The 15,841-nt window shown below is 38.0% G+C and overlaps 7 protein-coding genes across 12 annotated transcripts; 4 read left to right on the forward strand and 3 right to left on the reverse strand.

Annotated features, from left to right (window-relative positions):
• Positions 1-44: 44 nt before the first annotated feature.
• Positions 45-2,990, forward strand: LOC135935961 (ATP-dependent RNA helicase DDX55). Of its 2 annotated transcripts, XM_065478604.1 has the most exons (12): positions 48-313; positions 371-478; positions 534-659; positions 720-869; positions 924-1,142; positions 1,199-1,371; positions 1,422-1,513; positions 1,575-1,780; positions 2,184-2,352; positions 2,414-2,540; positions 2,594-2,858; positions 2,923-2,990. In XM_065478604.1, the coding sequence occupies exons 1-12, from the start codon at positions 215-217 to the stop codon at positions 2,965-2,967; spliced, it is 1,779 nt and encodes a 592-aa protein (XP_065334676.1). In that variant the 5' UTR covers positions 48-214; the 3' UTR covers positions 2,968-2,990. The 2 variants fall into 2 exon arrangements, with proteins under 2 accessions (XP_065334675.1, XP_065334676.1); XM_065478603.1 differs by having other exon boundaries at positions 45-313; positions 534-869.
• Positions 2,974-4,787, reverse strand: mRpL44 (mitochondrial ribosomal protein L44). Its single transcript, XM_065478612.1, has 6 exons — positions 4,605-4,787; positions 4,294-4,420; positions 3,761-4,021; positions 3,622-3,706; positions 3,274-3,565; positions 2,974-3,212 (listed from the first exon to the last, which is right to left on the reverse strand). Exons 1-6 carry the CDS (start codon positions 4,660-4,662, stop codon positions 3,013-3,015), a joined length of 1,023 nt encoding a protein of 340 aa, XP_065334684.1. The 5' UTR covers positions 4,663-4,787; the 3' UTR covers positions 2,974-3,012.
• A 112-nt stretch (positions 4,788-4,899) lies between these two features.
• On the forward strand, positions 4,900-5,496 carry ox (oxen). The gene is made up of 2 exons (XM_065478620.1): positions 4,900-5,075; positions 5,300-5,496. Exons 1-2 carry the CDS (start codon positions 4,932-4,934, stop codon positions 5,336-5,338), a joined length of 183 nt encoding a protein of 60 aa, XP_065334692.1. The 5' UTR covers positions 4,900-4,931; the 3' UTR covers positions 5,339-5,496.
• A 1,451-nt stretch (positions 5,497-6,947) lies between these two features.
• Positions 6,948-8,847, forward strand: LOC135935966 (zinc finger protein 687-like). The gene is made up of 4 exons (XM_065478617.1): positions 6,948-7,233; positions 7,653-8,077; positions 8,171-8,421; positions 8,471-8,847. Exons 2-4 carry the CDS (start codon positions 7,673-7,675, stop codon positions 8,652-8,654), a joined length of 840 nt encoding a protein of 279 aa, XP_065334689.1. The 5' UTR covers positions 6,948-7,233; positions 7,653-7,672; the 3' UTR covers positions 8,655-8,847.
• Positions 8,840-11,702, reverse strand: LOC135935962 (TRAF-type zinc finger domain-containing protein 1-like). 5 transcript variants are annotated; one of them, XM_065478605.1, is made up of 10 exons: positions 11,646-11,664; positions 11,444-11,582; positions 11,185-11,377; positions 10,866-11,058; positions 10,376-10,746; positions 10,004-10,318; positions 9,763-9,945; positions 9,507-9,706; positions 9,263-9,347; positions 8,840-9,113 (listed from the first exon to the last, which is right to left on the reverse strand). In XM_065478605.1, the coding sequence occupies exons 2-10, from the start codon at positions 11,473-11,475 to the stop codon at positions 9,048-9,050; spliced, it is 1,638 nt and encodes a 545-aa protein (XP_065334677.1). In that variant the 5' UTR covers positions 11,476-11,582; positions 11,646-11,664; the 3' UTR covers positions 8,840-9,047. The 5 variants fall into 5 exon arrangements, with proteins under 5 accessions (XP_065334677.1, XP_065334679.1, XP_065334681.1 ...); XM_065478607.1 differs by having other exon boundaries at positions 9,263-9,344; positions 11,444-11,700; XM_065478609.1 differs by having other exon boundaries at positions 9,165-9,344; positions 11,444-11,700.
• A 138-nt stretch (positions 11,703-11,840) lies between these two features.
• LOC135935968 (phospholipase A2-like) lies at positions 11,841-14,104 on the forward strand. The gene is made up of 4 exons (XM_065478619.1): positions 11,841-13,314; positions 13,373-13,532; positions 13,589-13,741; positions 13,798-14,104. Exons 1-4 carry the CDS (start codon positions 13,095-13,097, stop codon positions 13,898-13,900), a joined length of 636 nt encoding a protein of 211 aa, XP_065334691.1. The 5' UTR covers positions 11,841-13,094; the 3' UTR covers positions 13,901-14,104.
• On the reverse strand, positions 13,625-15,824 carry holn1 (CD2 antigen cytoplasmic tail-binding protein 2 homolog holn1). The gene is made up of 6 exons (XM_065478611.1): positions 15,535-15,824; positions 14,799-14,965; positions 14,586-14,739; positions 14,344-14,525; positions 14,126-14,288; positions 13,625-14,072 (listed from the first exon to the last, which is right to left on the reverse strand). The coding sequence occupies exons 1-6, from the start codon at positions 15,713-15,715 to the stop codon at positions 13,891-13,893; spliced, it is 1,029 nt and encodes a 342-aa protein (XP_065334683.1). The 5' UTR covers positions 15,716-15,824; the 3' UTR covers positions 13,625-13,890.
• Between the last annotated feature and the right edge of the window lie 17 nt (positions 15,825-15,841).

Consider the following 15,841-nt stretch of genomic DNA (forward strand, 5'->3'; position numbering starts at 1 on the left):
ACCGCGCCCCTTTAAATTAACAAAACACAAACATTCACACTTCACACTCGCCCGCATGGTTTAAGACTGCATCGTGCATCGTGTCTGTAGTGTGCTTTATGTTTTCTTATCTTCTCCATTAATTGGTTCTAATTGAAAAAAAAAACCAAGGAAGTCAGTTGTTCCCTTTGAGGGCAACATTTAAATTAAATTATCGTATAAAAAAGTCTCAAAAATGTTGACTGAATCGTGGGACAAACTGGACTATAAATTAAGTCCACCCATTCTGAAACACCTTGAGGAACTTGACTTTAAGAAGATGACCCCAGTGCAGGTTTGAAAAACACGAAAGAGCATGTTTATAATTAAGTCTTCACACGACAATTTTCAGGCTGCAGCAATTCCTTTGCTCTTGAAAAATAAGGATGTTGCCGCAGAAGCAGTCACTGGAAGTGGCAAAACTCTAGCATTTTTAATTCCAATGCTAGAAATGCTCTTGGTAGGTTCATTCAAGATTGGTTTTGATCGATTCAGCTTTGAAACTATTTAAATAGAAAAGAAGCGAGCCTCTCAAGAAAAGAGAATGTGGAGCTATTGTCATTTCACCAACAAGAGAGCTGGCTACTCAAACACATGAAGTTCTCACTGGATTTCTGAAACACCTTCCACAATTCACATGTGTATGCGACTTAAAATCATACAGCCTACAAAAAAATGTAGCTTTCCTATTCTATTTGCAGAGATTACTCGTTGGGGGCTGTCCTGTGCATCATGATGTCCAGGCGTTGTCCAAGCAGGGAGCACACATAATTATTGCAACTCCAGGTCGTCTTTTAGATTTGATGGACCGACAACTGAACACTGGGCTCCTGCAGGCAGTGAAAAGCTTGGTAAACTATCCCGTTTCCTAATTAACAACATAATTGACTATTCATACTTTTTAGGAACTTCTGGTTTTAGACGAGGCGGACCGTCTGCTAGACATGGGATTTGAGGTTGCTTTGAACTCAATCTTGGTCCGTCTGCCTCGACAACGTCGAACAGGTCTATTTTCAGCTACCCAAACTAAAGAAGTGCAAGCATTGGTCAGGGCAGGCTTAAGAAATCCTGTTGCTGTAGCTGTGTCTGAGAAAAAAATGAGAGATGCCAAAGGCAATGAAGAGGTAGAAAAATTTTAAGTCTCTAGACGAGTTCTTTAACTTATAATCTTGATTTACAGCAAGAAAAAACTCCTGCTTCATTGGCAAATTACTACATGGTGTGTGAAGCCCAAGATAAATTTTCACAATTGATTGAATTCATTAAACACAACACATCTGAAGAGAATGGCAAATTTATGATATTTTTTGCGACATGTGCCTGCGTTGAATACTTTGGTTTCTTACTTTCTAAGTAAGTATGAATGTGATATCTGATTTCTTTTTTGACAAAGAACTAATTAGGTGCCTGAAGGGGCTACAAGTCTTCAGCATTCATGGAAAAATGAAAGAAAAAAGACATAGGGTGTTTGACACATTCAAGAACGCAGAATCAGGTCCGTAATTTGGGTAAATTGGAAGCAAGGGAATTGAAATGAAGAAATGAAACTCTTGCAGGCATTTTAGTATGCACTGACGTGATGGCCAGGGGCGTTGATATTCCTTTGGTCGACTGGGTGATTCAATACGATCCACCATCTTCAGCAGCTGCATTTGTACACAGATGTGGAAGGACTGCTAGAATCGGCCGTAAAGGTTCTGCAATTCTCCTCCTTCTTCCAACTGAAGAGAATTATGCTGAATTTTTGAGAATCAACCAAAAGGTAAGAACAATTTGGAACAGATTCTTAAAATGAAACACTTCTGTATAGTGCTGAATAAAGAAAATTGAGCTCCCCTTATTTTCTAAATTGAAAATTTTTAATTCACATAACTAGTTCAACAGTAATGTTTTGAAACTTAAGAAAGAATTGGATATTCTGCATAAAATTTTTCAAGCTGTAATAAACTTATCGGGTTATCCTTTCAAACAAAATTTTGATACAGCTGTGTTAAGGTTTTTGAATTTTTAATTTGTCGGCAATAAAAGGCTTTCCAGCAGAGGAAACTAAATACCTCTTTTTTAATTGATTCTATCTCCAGCTAACACAAATCTACAATTGAATTAAACCCTCTGTGCAGATTCCATTATTTAACTTTGGTTTTTGTCCGCTGATGTTTCCACAGGTTTTGCTTGAGCCATTGGAAGCTGATGAAAAAGTTCCCGACCTCTCCAAGAGAATCAGAGACATGCAGAAGGCAGACAGAGCGATTTTTGACAAAGCTAATCGAGCCTTTGTTTCTTACATCAAAGCTTATGGCAAACATGAGTGTCACCTGATCTTGCGACTGAAAGGTAGAAATACTCCGCTCTGTTCCAATTCACAGATTTGATCAAAATCAATAATAAATTGCAGACCTAAAATTTGGACAGCTTGCATCAGGATTTGGCTTGCTCAAAATGCCTAAAATGCCTGAGTTGAAGGGAAAAGTAGTGGATTGTTTTGAGGAGGATAGTGTGGACACAAACCAGATTGCCTACAAGTAATGCTCTCTTATTTTTGCTAAATAATGTATTCATTGACGTGATCTAACAGAAACAATGAGAGAGAAGCTTCGAGAAAAAGGAAATTCGAAGAATACCAAGAAACTGGGCAATGGCCTGGCAAAAAGAAGAGACAAGTGAAAACTGTGGCCTGGGCCAAATCAAAGGAGCTCAAGGCTAATAAGGAGGATGCCAAGTCTAGGAGGAAACAGGAATTGAGAGAGCGCAAAAGGAAGAAGAAAATGCCTGTCAGTCAAGATGACATGGAAGAGCTTGCCAAGGACATTGCGCTCATTAAAAAGTTCAAAAAGAGAAAGGTGATATATATGTCTTCCTCTCATCTCATTACATTTATTAACAAAACTTGTTCATACGTTTCAGATCTCCAAAGAAGATTTTGACACTCAGTTTATTGGGGCCAACTAAAATGCATTATTTTTGTTTAACTATTGGTGTTGTTTTATTTTATTTCTACTGCAACCTAACAATATTCGGCACTACCTCATTTATGCTTTGGTTTGGGTTATTCATTTTCAACCCAATTTCCTCTATTTTGGGACAATCTGTTGGACCAAGTGGCAGTGGGCTGCAGGATTCATCAATTTCGAACACTTTGTTTAGCACGTCCACAGCGGCCATTTCTCTCGCAACTTTGACAGTTTCTCCAAAGCCTAGAAGCACAGACATTGGAATAATAGTTTAACAGCTAATAGATATAACAAAACAACAAACCTTCACCCAAGAAATTCTTTTTGCTGTCGAAGATAGCGACCCTGTATGCTGCCATGATTGTGCCTTGTCCTTCTTGATTGGCAAGGCGAGCATCAACTCCTGGTATCAAAGACGCCAAAGTCTCCCAAGCCTTGTTCGGGATGTAAAAATCAGAAATGCTGTTTTCTGCAAGCTGAGTCAGAACGAAGTCCCTGATAAAGCCCCCTGTTCGCTCTGCATTTGAGCTCCTGGACAGTGCCCCTACTATGGCGCAAAACACAGTGGCATATGCTTTTTCATCTGGCTCATGTTCCTAACAGAGAGAAATATATTAAATATCATAAATGGAATATTTGGAAAGATAAATACAGTTGTCAAAATGATGTCCTTTGTCCCAAGGCTTCTAGATATGTGTGACAGCATTTCATCTGCTAACAGCTTATCGTGGATGCACCTAAAAAGAGGATTTTCCTAAGAATTTTTAAAACAGTAGAGCTACGGAATTTACTTGACTGCTTCCTCTGGGAGCTTCTTTAAGGCATGCCGTAGGAAACCGAACACATATTGACTTATTAACTCTCTTCCTTCTTTGGAGAGTTCTTCATTGCTGCTGTTTTTAGTCAAGTCGGAAGTTTCGAGACCCAATTTTTCTTGATCTTCTAAGATTTTTCTCACATAGTCTGAATTGGTAAACGCTTGACGAAGCAAAACATCATCAAAGTTTTCTCCCAATCTTTTCCCGAAAGCATAGATTTCAGAGCCGAAATTCCTGAAATTGTTTTGAGGTGATGACTTAATTTTAACATAAAACTGCAGTAGGTATAATTCGTCCTGGTCCCGGTAAAATTGCGCAACGCTCAACAAACACCCCAAATTTTCACCTTCGAATTGATTGATGACCTTTTCTTGCAACAAGGAAATTCGTGTTTGGTTGTTGAAAGTTGCGTAATTTTACGGGGACCAGGACGAATTATTCAGTTCAAATCAAAGATATGAGATTAATTTTTTGCTCTAAAACACATAAAAGAACGCATAAATTACCACTCAATGAATGCAGATCGTTTAGGTGTTGGAATAGGACCATGCAGATATTCATACTCTTCTTTTCTTCTGTACAGCTCCTTCAAAGTAGGAGCTAACCAATTTTTTATATTTCTCTGCTGATGAACTGAAACATTAAAATCAGCAGATTTTGAACTAGACTTAATGATGCACGTGTATCTTGGTATATTATATCTTTATATTGATCAATTTGATCAGAAACCGAGCAAAGGAATATTGAGGTGTGTTGTAATTGTATGAAAAGAGCGGAAAAGAGAAGCAAAAAATATTATAAGATATGTGTAACAAACCAGTGATCGTCTGAATCCGACGCGATTCCTTCAAAATACATCTGACTATAAAACTCATTTCCGGACTAAAAAGATGATGGAAAAGTGAAAAACTCGATTTAGAAATGATATAATCTTCGTTTGATATCTTTAGCTTAGTAGCTTAGCAGCAGGCAGCAGTAGTGTTGTGCTTGTGCTTGTGTTGTTTCGGTTTTTAAATGGGTGTCATGTTGGTACATGTAAATGCCAGCGAAGTAGTACCATTGTGTTGGCAGCTTTCGGCTCCATTCACATTGATTCACACCACGGTGGTTGGTTGGCAGCACTGTTGGGTATCCTGGATTAAAAATGGCCGGAGTCGGAGGATTTTTGTACAATGCCCTCTTCAAGAGAACATCAACTTTTGCATTAACCATCATCGCCGGCTCGTTTTTCTTCGAGCGGTCATTTGAATTGTTGTCTGATTCAATTTATGACAACATTAACCAAGGGGTAATAATTTTCTCTAACGTTAATCTTCAATGAACAGAACTCCAACTTTCTGTTTCTGTTGCAGTGTGTATGATACAAAATTGTTAAGGGTGGCACTATTCGCACCTGAATTAAGTGCGAAGCAGGTCACTGCATAAGCTCCTAATTCCTTTTATTTAACAGATTGTTGCATATTTATCTATAGACATACTCATTATATTCATCCACGCTAATTTTGTTACCAGAAACTTTGGAAGCACATCAAGGACAAGTACGAGCAATAAAATCAGCCCAGATCCTCAGGTTTCCATCAGCATGTAGCCATGATTAGTTCTTCTCGAAGACCTGCAGATGATTTGAAAATAAAGGAAGAATCCCCGCAACACAGAGTTGTAAGATGTATTTAAATGTTAAATAAATGATTTTGTTTCAATAAGCTCAATTCAATTTTTTTATTGATGAATGAGTTAAAATTATACCACTAAAAGATTTTTCAATAATCTACAAGCAGAGTATGTATAATAATTACTAAAATATTCAAGGCGTAAGTTCTTTCAGATGATGCAGTTTTCTTCACATAATGTAATTATTCTAAATCCATTAGGGAATATATAAGCGTGTTAAGGCCGCAAGTTAATTTAGTTAGCTCGATTTAAATTGGTCATAACACATAAATGGCAAATAAGGCAAAACAGTCTCTTGAAGCAATGTTTTTATGTTGTATGTTATTAAGTATGCTACACAAAGGAAAAAATCTTTGCGAATGGGATTACCCCATAAAATATCTTTTAGAGTTCTAGAAATCAAGAGACATTACTTGAATTATAGTGGTACTGTTTTTTAATTATAATAGGCTACTTTTGCTCTTGTAGAGAATAATCAACATTATTTTAATTAAATTTAATAGCATTATTCTGTTTATTTAAAAAAAAATTGTTCATTAACTGTGCATGTTCAGAACAGAGATAATTAAAAGCGATTTACAAAACAAAAAATGAGTCAGCTCAATTCAATATTATTTGAAAGGGTTTAAGGTCACCCCACCAAAGAAATTAATAATTTTTTAATTACCTTTGACAATTGCAATCTCTACATCTTTGTAAATTCAACCTAATATAAAAACCCCTAATATTTGCCTCTTATATTATTTGAGTCTATCCCACGTTTGGAAAAATTATACACTTCAATTTATTGTCGTTAAAAATGTGTTACATTTAAAATCAAAGGCATGTTTTTGCCTTGCTATTTTTTATCTACACTCAAAATATTTTTTTCTAAACTTGACACTCAAAAACAAGTTGTTTATGAAATTACTTTATTGGTTATAGCCAAATAAATAATATTTACAGCAGATTGATTTACAAACCCAGAACAATATATTATGCAAATTTTAGGTTCAATCTTTGTTTGTTACTAGAGTCTAATATAGTTAACTAATAGAACAACAACTTGTTACTCTCAAGACTTACCCAAATGCACTGGACAAAATTTATTTAAATCCAAAGCTTCTCATAATATTTTATCAGGTATTTAGGCAATTAGGAATGTTAAATTTTAAATTTACGACATAAATTCAACGCCTTACAATATATTCAACCAATGACGAGTGGCAAACGATGTTTTTACTTAATATTTTTCTAATATCAAAGGGTGTGAGCGCGTTATTAATTCAAAATTTTTACTGAGCATTTTATATTTTTCATTTTCCTATGATACCTTACTCTCGTCCACCCACACACGAGACAGCTCCGTGTGCGGCGGTGCCAAAGTTTGGCAGATCCTATTGTGATCTCAGCCTCTGCCATGGAGGCTTTTTTCAGGACAAATTAATGGATCAACAATTTTGTTTATTATCGAACAATTTTCGAAATATTCTTTTTATGATCATTGAAACGAGTGCAAAAGCGAGAGTTGCGTTACGTATGAAGTTTTTGACGCGATTTGCATGGCGTTAGGGAGAATTAAAAAGTGTAAGACCATCCCAAATTTAGACGTCGGGTAAACCAAGTGGCCGTTGGTTCCATAAATGGGGAGACAACTTTTTTAAATGCTGCTTTCGAAAGTGGGATGAATTTCTTTAACCAGGTAGTTGCACAGGCGAGCAGGTCAGTGTTTAGTTAGCCTGACGTGCACCAAGAAAAATCCGCAACAAAACCAATCTATTTAATTGCGCCATAAGGTAAGGTTCCTGTTATTAATTTTAATTTTGCTGAAGCCGCGCTCTTGAGAGCGACGTTAACGGCCGAACCGAACGCGCGATCAAAGTTAGCCCGCTGGCTAACATTTATAATAGCACTTTTTATATTTTCTACGAAATTCCCCATCAACTATATAATTTGCGTGATTTGCATTTTTAGCGTCACATTTAACAAAGCTAAAACTCATTTCTATCGTTTGTGCCGGCTAGTGCTATAATTGGCCATAGTAAAAAATTTGAAGGCGCGGCGTAGAATTCCAAGGCAAAAAGCAATTTAAATAGCAAATTTCGTAGGCCTCATCTTGGCTCGATCTTTAAAAATATTTTCTGCTATAATTTGTTTTTTGGGTGTAGTTCATATTTTTTATTGAATACTTTCCCTACCTTAACTCTGGTTACAGTTTTGGATGGATTATTTGAAATGGCCTGTGTGGATGACATTTTCGCAAGCAGCAGTCAAGAAACAATTTATGCCGCCCCAGACAACGAAGATCCCTCCCTGATGCTGGAGGCTTTGCGGCTGCCACCCGAATCAGCCGCCGCTGCACCCACTCAAAGTCACTTCTGCCACTTCTGTCCTGAAGCATTTGAGGATGCAATTCATTTGGAGGCGCATCTTAGAGAACAACACAGCTCTGATCTTGGCAGACTTCACCGTCTGGACGTTCTGAGAATGCGCTGCTGTCCCTTGTGTCCTGCAAGATTTTTTGACCAAGAGTTGCTACCGCCTCATTTGCTTCAGGAGCACAGTGCCGAGCTAGGCAGACTGTTCAAAGGACGCGCCACTCCTGACCAAAAACTTGCCTGCCCATTTTGCGACTACAAGGTATGGAGATTAATTTAGCTAAAATCAAATAATTCAAACTTAAACGATCTATTTTTTTTAAAGACGCAGTAATACAGATTTAAAAAATTAAAGGTTCTGGCAGCATTTGGTGAACTTTTGAGCCACCACGTTGATGAGGCGCATATATCAGAACTGCAACAGTATTTGGTGCAGCAACCAAACAGCGCCTCACCTGAGGAAGAACAAGTGGAACTGCATGAGCCACCTTTTATTGAAGATACACCAGTCAAAACATCTTGTTTTGGACCCAGTAGAAAAAAGGTGCCATTTACTTGCAGCACGCCAAAAGCACCCACCAGACAAATAACGCATGGAGACTTTCGGTAAAAACGCCTGCTACATTATTACGTTGGTCTAAGAATTAATTTTCAGGTGCGGTTCTTGCGGTGTATATTTCGAGTCTGACTGCGACTTGGTTTCGCATGTGAAACTGAAGCACAACAAAGTCAAGGCGCTGATGAGGCCTCTTTATGGGTGTGGTGTGTGCTCAGCAGTATTCTACAGAAACAGTTTTGTCAGGAGACATCACCGGCTGCATCATACTCAACTGGACTGACTAGTAACCGTCAAATTTGTTAAATATTACCGTTTTATTCTGCATGGTTGCTGGAATCAACCAATACATCTTGTTTTCTCTATTATTACTATCGACATGAAAAATCTAATTAACCTCGGTAAACCAAAGTGAAATATACTCTAACAGCTAAATGAACAGTAGCAATAAAATTGCCCCAAAGGGAATTATTTTATGTCAAAACTTTTAATAGCAAAAACTTCCAGCAGTTTTTCAAGTAAAAAATGCATCTATATAGTCATACAGGAACAAAAAATTGGCAAAATACGTTTCAAGCATACATTTTTAAGCAGCACTTAATCATTTGATCCAAATATTTTGGGAAAAGAAATAGCAAACATAGTTACCTACAAGTAGCATTATTTTGTTCTCATCTTAAGGCTCTTTGGACTTATCCAGTTGAGGTGGTTGGGGCGCTCTGTATTTCTTGATTGATTTGGGCTGAAAATAGGCATGCTATTAATTGGTTTTTGCCAATCATCAGGGACTTACACCAATATTGTTATGTAATTGTGAAACAAACATAAGTGTTAGTAATAACGGGTGGGAGGGAGCACAGGGGAGTTAACGCGGGGTCTTTCACTTCTTGCCTTCTGTTTAGGTACAGCTCCCTGTTTCACTTTCTCCTCATCCTTAGCTTTCTCACTGTAGTGGCTGTTGCTTTGTGTTGATCTGCTGTAAAATTTTAAGTTTTAGTTTCCAACTCTGGGTGGTATCTATCAAAGTATTGCTATCGCTCCCCTTACATTAGAGAATTTAAAAACAGGCGAAGCTAGAATATGCAACATGTTTCAAGTAGGAGTAAAGCTTTAAAGCAGTGAGCCTAATTATTACCTCATTTCAGTATAGTCCCTAGCAGAAAATGAGGGGCGAAGACCAGGCTTTCCATCTGCTTCTTTTTCCAGGTCTTGCAGAGCAGGCAGAATGGACTCTTCAATGGAATTGGAGGCTCTCAGAGTCCGTCCTGAGAGAGGCATTACAAGCGCTTTCGGTTTATTTCCTCTGGCAGGGAGATGCTTGATTTCACAAGCCAACTGAAAAGGGTATAAACACGTTACTTTCAAATTTCATGCACGCTCAATCAATCAACCTGGTGCTGAATGAACATGTTAGCTTGGATGCTTGTGTGACACAAATCACAGGGTATCATAGTCTTTGTTCGTGTTGGTGGATTCTCAGCTTCTCCAGTCGCGTGTTCATTTTCATGTACCGGCTTGCTGGTTTTGTTTGGTCTATAAGGTATGTAGCATGCAAGGTCTGGTCGACAACCAGTCTGAACCAAACGCAACAGACATTATACATTTTTTAAGATTGTTTTTTAAAAAATGTACCTGATGAATGAGCAGCCTGCTGGCAGGAATCAGTGTTTCACAAAATTCGCATGGAATTTGTACATCTTCAAAGGTATTGTCAGGATCTTTGGTTTTCTCCTCATCAGCTCTTGGTTCGTTTTCCAACACTTTGGCTTCAGGGCTTTTCTGCTTTCTAAACTTTCCACCAACAGCTCCCATGATTTCACAGGGTTTTTGCAATTCCTCTTGTGTGACTGAGTTCGACTCAATGACAGAAATTTTTGATTTTTCAGACGCTTCGATAACTTTCCTTCGCTGTTGCAATATACCATCAAGTTGATATTTGCTCATCATCTGAAAAACATAGGGTTTTAAGTCTAATTACACTACAGCAAAATATAATTACCTCACCTCCATTTCATCTTGAGCTAATTTAAAGGCGAGAAGGCGATCAGCCTCCTCATCATTGACGGGAACGTTCTTTTCAGTTTTCGACTCCGACTCAGGATTAGCAAGAACTATAGGCTTGACCTCAGCTCCAATTTTGTTGTGGCTGAACCTAGTTTGGCGCCCTTCAGACTTTCCAACCGGAGGTTTCTCAACAGCAGGCGCTGGTTTCTCAATTGGAGCAAATCTTACTGTATTAGGAACAGATTTCTTAATGCTAGCTGCCTGAACGGTGCTAGCTGGACGTATGGCACTTTTCAAAATTGGACGGCTGGGTTCAGCCTTAACAATAGCTTTGATAGTAGGGGCTTCCCAACTGGCAGGTGGACCAGGCTCTGTGAAAACCAATAACACTTAAAATACCACAGAGCGCAAACCTTTACTGACATGCCAAGCAACAGAAGTGACATAAGAATTTCTGCAATTTTGCGCATAATTCAAATTCCATACATACCATCTTCTAGCTTCAGGAATCCGTGGTTACTGTCCAGGTGCAGTGCCTGGTATTTGAGCATCACAAATTCTCCACATTCCGAACATTTTTCGGTTCTGGTTCCGCAGTAGCTCACGTGCTCAATTGCCTCTTTAGCTTCCAGCTCAAGTTCACAAAATGTGCAAGTTATTTTTCTGTGTGGACAGTCTTCTTTCTGTTTGGTAATTAAGTGAGGCAACAAAAAATTAGTGACGCAGTTAAAATAATTATTGGCTTCACTGATTGTGAGAAGTGAGAAGGCAAACACAATTTTTAATGAAGCTGTCAGTGCGCGCTTTACCGCATGTTTCTGCATGAGGGCCTTCTCAACCTGTGCTCCGCAAGCACTGCACGACCTGAGCTTGTGTTCACTAGCATCATGCGCAGCGAGTTCAGCCCGGGGCACCGGCTCGTTGCACTTGTTGCATATGACGATATTGCGGTGGCAGTGCACCGAGTGTGTCACGTAATTAACACTCCTGATCTCACGCTTGCTGAAATTCCAAAGTTTCGTCAGACTCTAGATGACAAAAACGCCTTTTGTATTTTTGTAACCACACCAGTTGGAGCAAATTTCCATCTCTTCCTCCATTCTGCCTGACGAGTTTGTTTTTTGCTGCCTGTGGTCAGCCTTCACGGAAAATCGAGATCAATTCGGCCTCCAAAAGATTGTCAGCAAAGGGAGAATGCGGTCTTATCCTGCCATACAAATAATGCTTGAGCTGCTGTGTCACAGTAGCCACACGAAGATCTTCAACATGCCACTTGCCATGCCGCCTCCTCGAACCTAATCGGCACTGACGGCACTGCATAACTCATACATAGCCGCTCTTGGTGAAGGACCAAAATAAATTTTTCAGACATCGTGCAGTGGGGTGCCAGGGAGGTTGCAGAGCAGCCAACAGTTTGAATCCTTATGGCGGTAAAGACAATAAGAAGTACAATACTTAACTGCGCAGTGCGCACCGTTATTATAAATATTTTGCAAAAATTCCTATAATCAAAATTCAGAAAATTAAAATTAAGGTAGTAATAAAAATTTAGGTTTGATTGACGAGGTCACGGGTTTGATCTATTAAATATCTGATTTAATATCAAAATAAATAAAATGAAAAAATGAGCAAAATTATGTGCGTGCAAGGATAGAACAATTAATACGAAATTGACACATTTTTATAAAGGGCCCTGCTGATCCGTAATAAACCAAAATTTTGAATCTAAAGGGTTTTTGGAATCACTTTTTTGCTGCATGTTTAGTAAATTCAAAAATAATTTGTTTCACATTATCTTAAATGTTTGGCGACACGCACGCACTGGCTCGGGAAGGTCAAACCAGCAGTCGCATTTTCCGTGGATTGTCTGGTCTGCGCAGGTGATTTCGAATCGACTGCATGACTTAAAAGAGACTTTATGGGATTTTTTGCCTAAAAAATAAAATACCTATCTATTATCTTCATATTATTAAAAAAAACTAAGTTTTGTTATTTTCCTATTCGGATAATTTGATGATTTTTTATTACTAACGCAGAAAAAATATGAACCCTCATCTATAAAGAGAAAGTCATCAGTTTCTGTTTTTCACTTTTGTAATGGCTGATGGCCTATTATGATCTATGGGACTTGATGAAAATGTGAGCTATGAACAAGAATTATTAAGCAACATCCAGAATCCACATTTTTCACTAAAATTTAAGCAATGAAAAATATCCACATTTTTTCGAATATAAAATTCTAAAAAGATCCGAAAACTCGCAAAAAGAATTCTGTAGATAAATCCAAAGTTGTGGACGCGTCCACTATTTTTAAAAATGGAAAAAATCGTTTCTGTGGATATGTGGACGCATCCACAAATATTTGAGTAGCACTTTTTGCAACTTAATAAAGTGAGAGTTGCTGATAACTGACATTGAAAAAATATAATGCGCTTGCTGCAGTGGTGACTAAATATATGCACACGCCATATAGTGGTAGCCACATAATTGTTATCTTTGAATACAACGCGAATATAATACATATTAACCTCTAAATTAATTAAAATATATATTATTCATGAGAGCTGAATAGAAATTGCGACCGGAGGTGATTAGCATGCGCATCACGCGTTTGATTTGCTACACAAACGACCCTCATGCGAAACAGTTAAAAAGCCTTTAAATTTGCAAAACGGCATTAGTCACGATCTCTTAGTCTGTGCTGCGAAACGAGTGTGAAATGAAGCTACCTATAATTATTTTGGTTAACGCTGTTTTGTATGGAGCCACAGCGTCGCCGAAACAAGAGGCCACTCAGCGAAAAACGCCATATTTTGAAAAACCGCGAGACCCACCACAAAGCATGGAATACGAACCACCAAGGAGAGATCCGTCCAAAGAAGTCAATGGACGCAGACCAATTGACGAAGACAAGACAGTTAGGCAGCTGATATTTCCAGGTTTGAAATTATTAAAAAAAATCTTCAAATTTACATATAGTTGGATTAATAACTAAAGGGACAAAGTGGTGTGGACAAGGGAATATTGCCACAAGTTATGCCGATCTAGGATACTACCAAGAAACTGATATGTGCTGCAGAGAGCATGATTACTGTCCAGATTTTATTCCGGCTGGGAAAACCAAGTATGGACTGAAAAATACTGCGCCATACACAAGGTATTGATTACGCGTTGAATTTATTTAGTTAGCTGTAGTCAAGACCATAAATTTAGGGTTCATTGTGCCTGCGACACGAAATTTAAGAAGTGTTTGGAGAAAGATAACACTGACGCCTCACATGAAGTGGGTCATCTTTATTTCAACTTGTTTGGAAGCCAATGTTTCAGGCGAGACTACCCGATAGTTCAGTGCAATCAATATACAAAGCAAGAAATTTGGATAAAAAACGAATTCTGAAAATATTAATATTATTATTTTAAAGGATTCCTCCAAGGAGATGTTTGGATTATCAACTTGACACGACTAAAGAGCAGAAGTGGCAATTTTTTGACAACCAATATTATGGTTCTCAACTTCAGATATAAAGTTCAAAATCTACTCTTCGAGCGGAGTAAAAGTTGCTACCACTGCCAACTTTTCTGACACACACTGTGTCCTTGAAGTAGCCTTCTTCCACCCAAGATTGCATCTGCTCTGATGTATGTGGCCCATGGATTTCTTCACTGCTCTCTGTCCATTTAAACTCCCATTCAACCACTGCAATTTCGAATAAAATTAAATACAACAAATTTTTGGACGAATTTTATTACCATCAGTTCCAGCTTCGTCTTTTGGCGATTCCTTCCCTTTCTCCTTGTCATCTTCCTCAGCGGAAGTTGTTTCCATTCGTTCTTTTTCCTTCTCATCGAAGTTGTCTGCGAAAATATCAAGCGGGTCTTCTGTTTTCGCTTTCTTGTCGTCTGCCTTTTTGACCTGCATAGTAATACACATAGAAACAATTTTCATAGAATTTACATCAGATACATACAACTGCAGATATTTGCTCAAATGTTTCTTGGTACACATTCATGTTTCCTGTCGCATTCAACATGTTGTTTGCACACTCAGTTAACGCCAAAAAAGCAGTCTTGTCTCCAGCTGACGTGTCTACGCTCTTGCCCATTTTCTTCAATTTTAGTTTCTGAGATGCGGATAAAGACTGACCACTGCCTAATATTTAAGCCAGATATCAAGTTTGGAAACAAAAGCGAATTTCTAAACAAATGTAACCTAAACGGCGCAGGGCGGATGCCACGGTCTCTTTTGGCTTAAGGTGAGCTAGAATCAATCGATATCCTTCAGTAATGTCAAAAGGCTTCAAGTCATCCTCGTCACTGCTGTTTCCGCCTCTTTGCAGATTCTTATCTTCTTCACTTTGACGGATCTGACAATAAATTCAATGAGTTTTGCTGGATTAAATAGTGAAGCTATTTATTTTCAAACCTTGACCCAATCAATATTATCAAGCCAGTTGTCTCTGTCCTCCTTGCTCTCCTTTTTAAAATGATAGTGGCCCTCTCCATCAAAGTGGCCTTCTTCCAGTTCTTCTTTCATATTAAAAGGAGTAATTTGCACTCCACCTTCAAATTGAGCAGTGCCTTCCTCTTGGCCTAAAATTTGTGCATTAATTACCTTATTTAAATGAAACTTTTACAAGCTTAAAATCATGTCTGCAGGGTTATTTATTTTATTTATTCCTATTTTCTATTTAATAGCATTTCGCTTTATATTATTTTAAGTATTTTGCTGTTGTCCATACAATTATTATCTATTAGTTCATGCAATTGGAATGGTGAAATTCAGGGAGAGCAGAAAACCCTGTTATTTTCATGCCTAAATATTTTAAGTAGGTAGGTGCGAATAGAGGCTGGAGGATTATTCATCCAATTCGCATCAAATTCGGGTGCGACTAAAAGCTAAATATTATTTTTAAAAATTATATTTTTGTTTGACTTATATTATACGTGTCGAGCAAGTGTTTTACGTATTAAATAATTAATTGCAGTTGAACAAAATCACGAATTTCACACATTCATGCTCTTCGCCTTATTACTATCAGCTCAGCGTATGTATTTTGATTTTTTTGCGATTGTGTCTGCAGATAAAATGACATAAATTTTAAATATCACTTTATAGACCATTTTTAAGGAGTTATGAATGTACCATATAATTTGTATACCTGCAATATCATCAGAAGCAAGAATTTTGTACTTCTGTTCATCGTCGCCGCTGTCCTCTTCATCAGAGTCAAGAGTGTGTTTCTTGATCTTTTCAGGGTCAATTATTTTTGAGGAGCCACCTGCAGCATTCAACCAAAGGTTTTCATCATCATCTTCTTCTTTTAACTTCCTCTTTGGCATTTTGAGCTGAGAAATACAAAGTTTCGAAGTGAGCGACGAATGTTTAGCGGCAGATAGCGAGAGCAGGTGGTCAGATGTTTGTGTTTACGTTTTGTCTCATTCAGTATCAAAAAGCGCGCACTGTTG

This window comes from Cloeon dipterum, chromosome 2, assembly GCF_949628265.1.
Source record: "Cloeon dipterum chromosome 2, ieCloDipt1.1, whole genome shotgun sequence".
Lineage (NCBI taxonomy): Eukaryota > Metazoa > Arthropoda > Insecta > Ephemeroptera > Baetidae > Cloeon > Cloeon dipterum.

Coding starts and splice junctions, on each gene's coding strand:
- LOC135935961 (XM_065478603.1), top strand. CDS start 215: ATGTTGACTGAATCGTGGGACAAACTGGACTATAAATTAAGTCCACCC. Junction 314..370: donor AGAAGATGACCCCAGTGCAG/GTTTGAAAAACA, acceptor GACAATTTTCAG/GCTGCAGCAATTCCTTTGCT. Junction 870..923: donor TGCAGGCAGTGAAAAGCTTG/GTAAACTATCCC, acceptor CATACTTTTTAG/GAACTTCTGGTTTTAGACGA.
- mRpL44 (XM_065478612.1), bottom strand. CDS start 4,662: ATGAGTTTTATAGTCAGATGTATTTTGAAGGAATCGCGTCGGATTCAG. Junction 3,707..3,760: donor CTCCCAGAGGAAGCAGTCAA/GTAAATTCCGTA, acceptor TCCTCTTTTTAG/GTGCATCCACGATAAGCTGT. Junction 3,566..3,621: donor AGGACATCATTTTGACAACT/GTATTTATCTTT, acceptor TCTCTCTGTTAG/GAACATGAGCCAGATGAAAA.
- ox (XM_065478620.1), top strand. CDS start 4,932: ATGGCCGGAGTCGGAGGATTTTTGTACAATGCCCTCTTCAAGAGAACA. Junction 5,076..5,299: donor ATGACAACATTAACCAAGGG/GTAATAATTTTC, acceptor TTTTGTTACCAG/AAACTTTGGAAGCACATCAA.
- LOC135935966 (XM_065478617.1), top strand. CDS start 7,673: ATGGCCTGTGTGGATGACATTTTCGCAAGCAGCAGTCAAGAAACAATT. Junction 8,078..8,170: donor GCCCATTTTGCGACTACAAG/GTATGGAGATTA, acceptor AAAAAATTAAAG/GTTCTGGCAGCATTTGGTGA. Junction 8,422..8,470: donor ATAACGCATGGAGACTTTCG/GTAAAAACGCCT, acceptor ATTAATTTTCAG/GTGCGGTTCTTGCGGTGTAT.
- LOC135935962 (XM_065478605.1), bottom strand. CDS start 11,475: ATGGAGGAAGAGATGGAAATTTGCTCCAACTG. Junction 11,378..11,443: donor ATGGAAATTTGCTCCAACTG/GTGTGGTTACAA, acceptor TTGGAATTTCAG/CAAGCGTGAGATCAGGAGTG. Junction 10,747..10,865: donor ATTCCTGAAGCTAGAAGATG/GTATGTATGGAA, acceptor TGGTTTTCACAG/AGCCTGGTCCACCTGCCAGT.
- LOC135935968 (XM_065478619.1), top strand. CDS start 13,095: ATGAAGCTACCTATAATTATTTTGGTTAACGCTGTTTTGTATGGAGCC. Junction 13,315..13,372: donor TAGGCAGCTGATATTTCCAG/GTTTGAAATTAT, acceptor TAATAACTAAAG/GGACAAAGTGGTGTGGACAA. Junction 13,533..13,588: donor AATACTGCGCCATACACAAG/GTATTGATTACG, acceptor CCATAAATTTAG/GGTTCATTGTGCCTGCGACA.
- holn1 (XM_065478611.1), bottom strand. CDS start 15,715: ATGCCAAAGAGGAAGTTAAAAGAAGAAGATGATGATGAAAACCTTTGG. Junction 14,966..15,534: donor TGCTTCTGATGATATTGCAG/GTATACAAATTA, acceptor CACAAATTTTAG/GCCAAGAGGAAGGCACTGCT. Junction 14,289..14,343: donor TTGAGCAAATATCTGCAGTT/GTATGTATCTGA, acceptor ATTACTATGCAG/GTCAAAAAGGCAGACGACAA.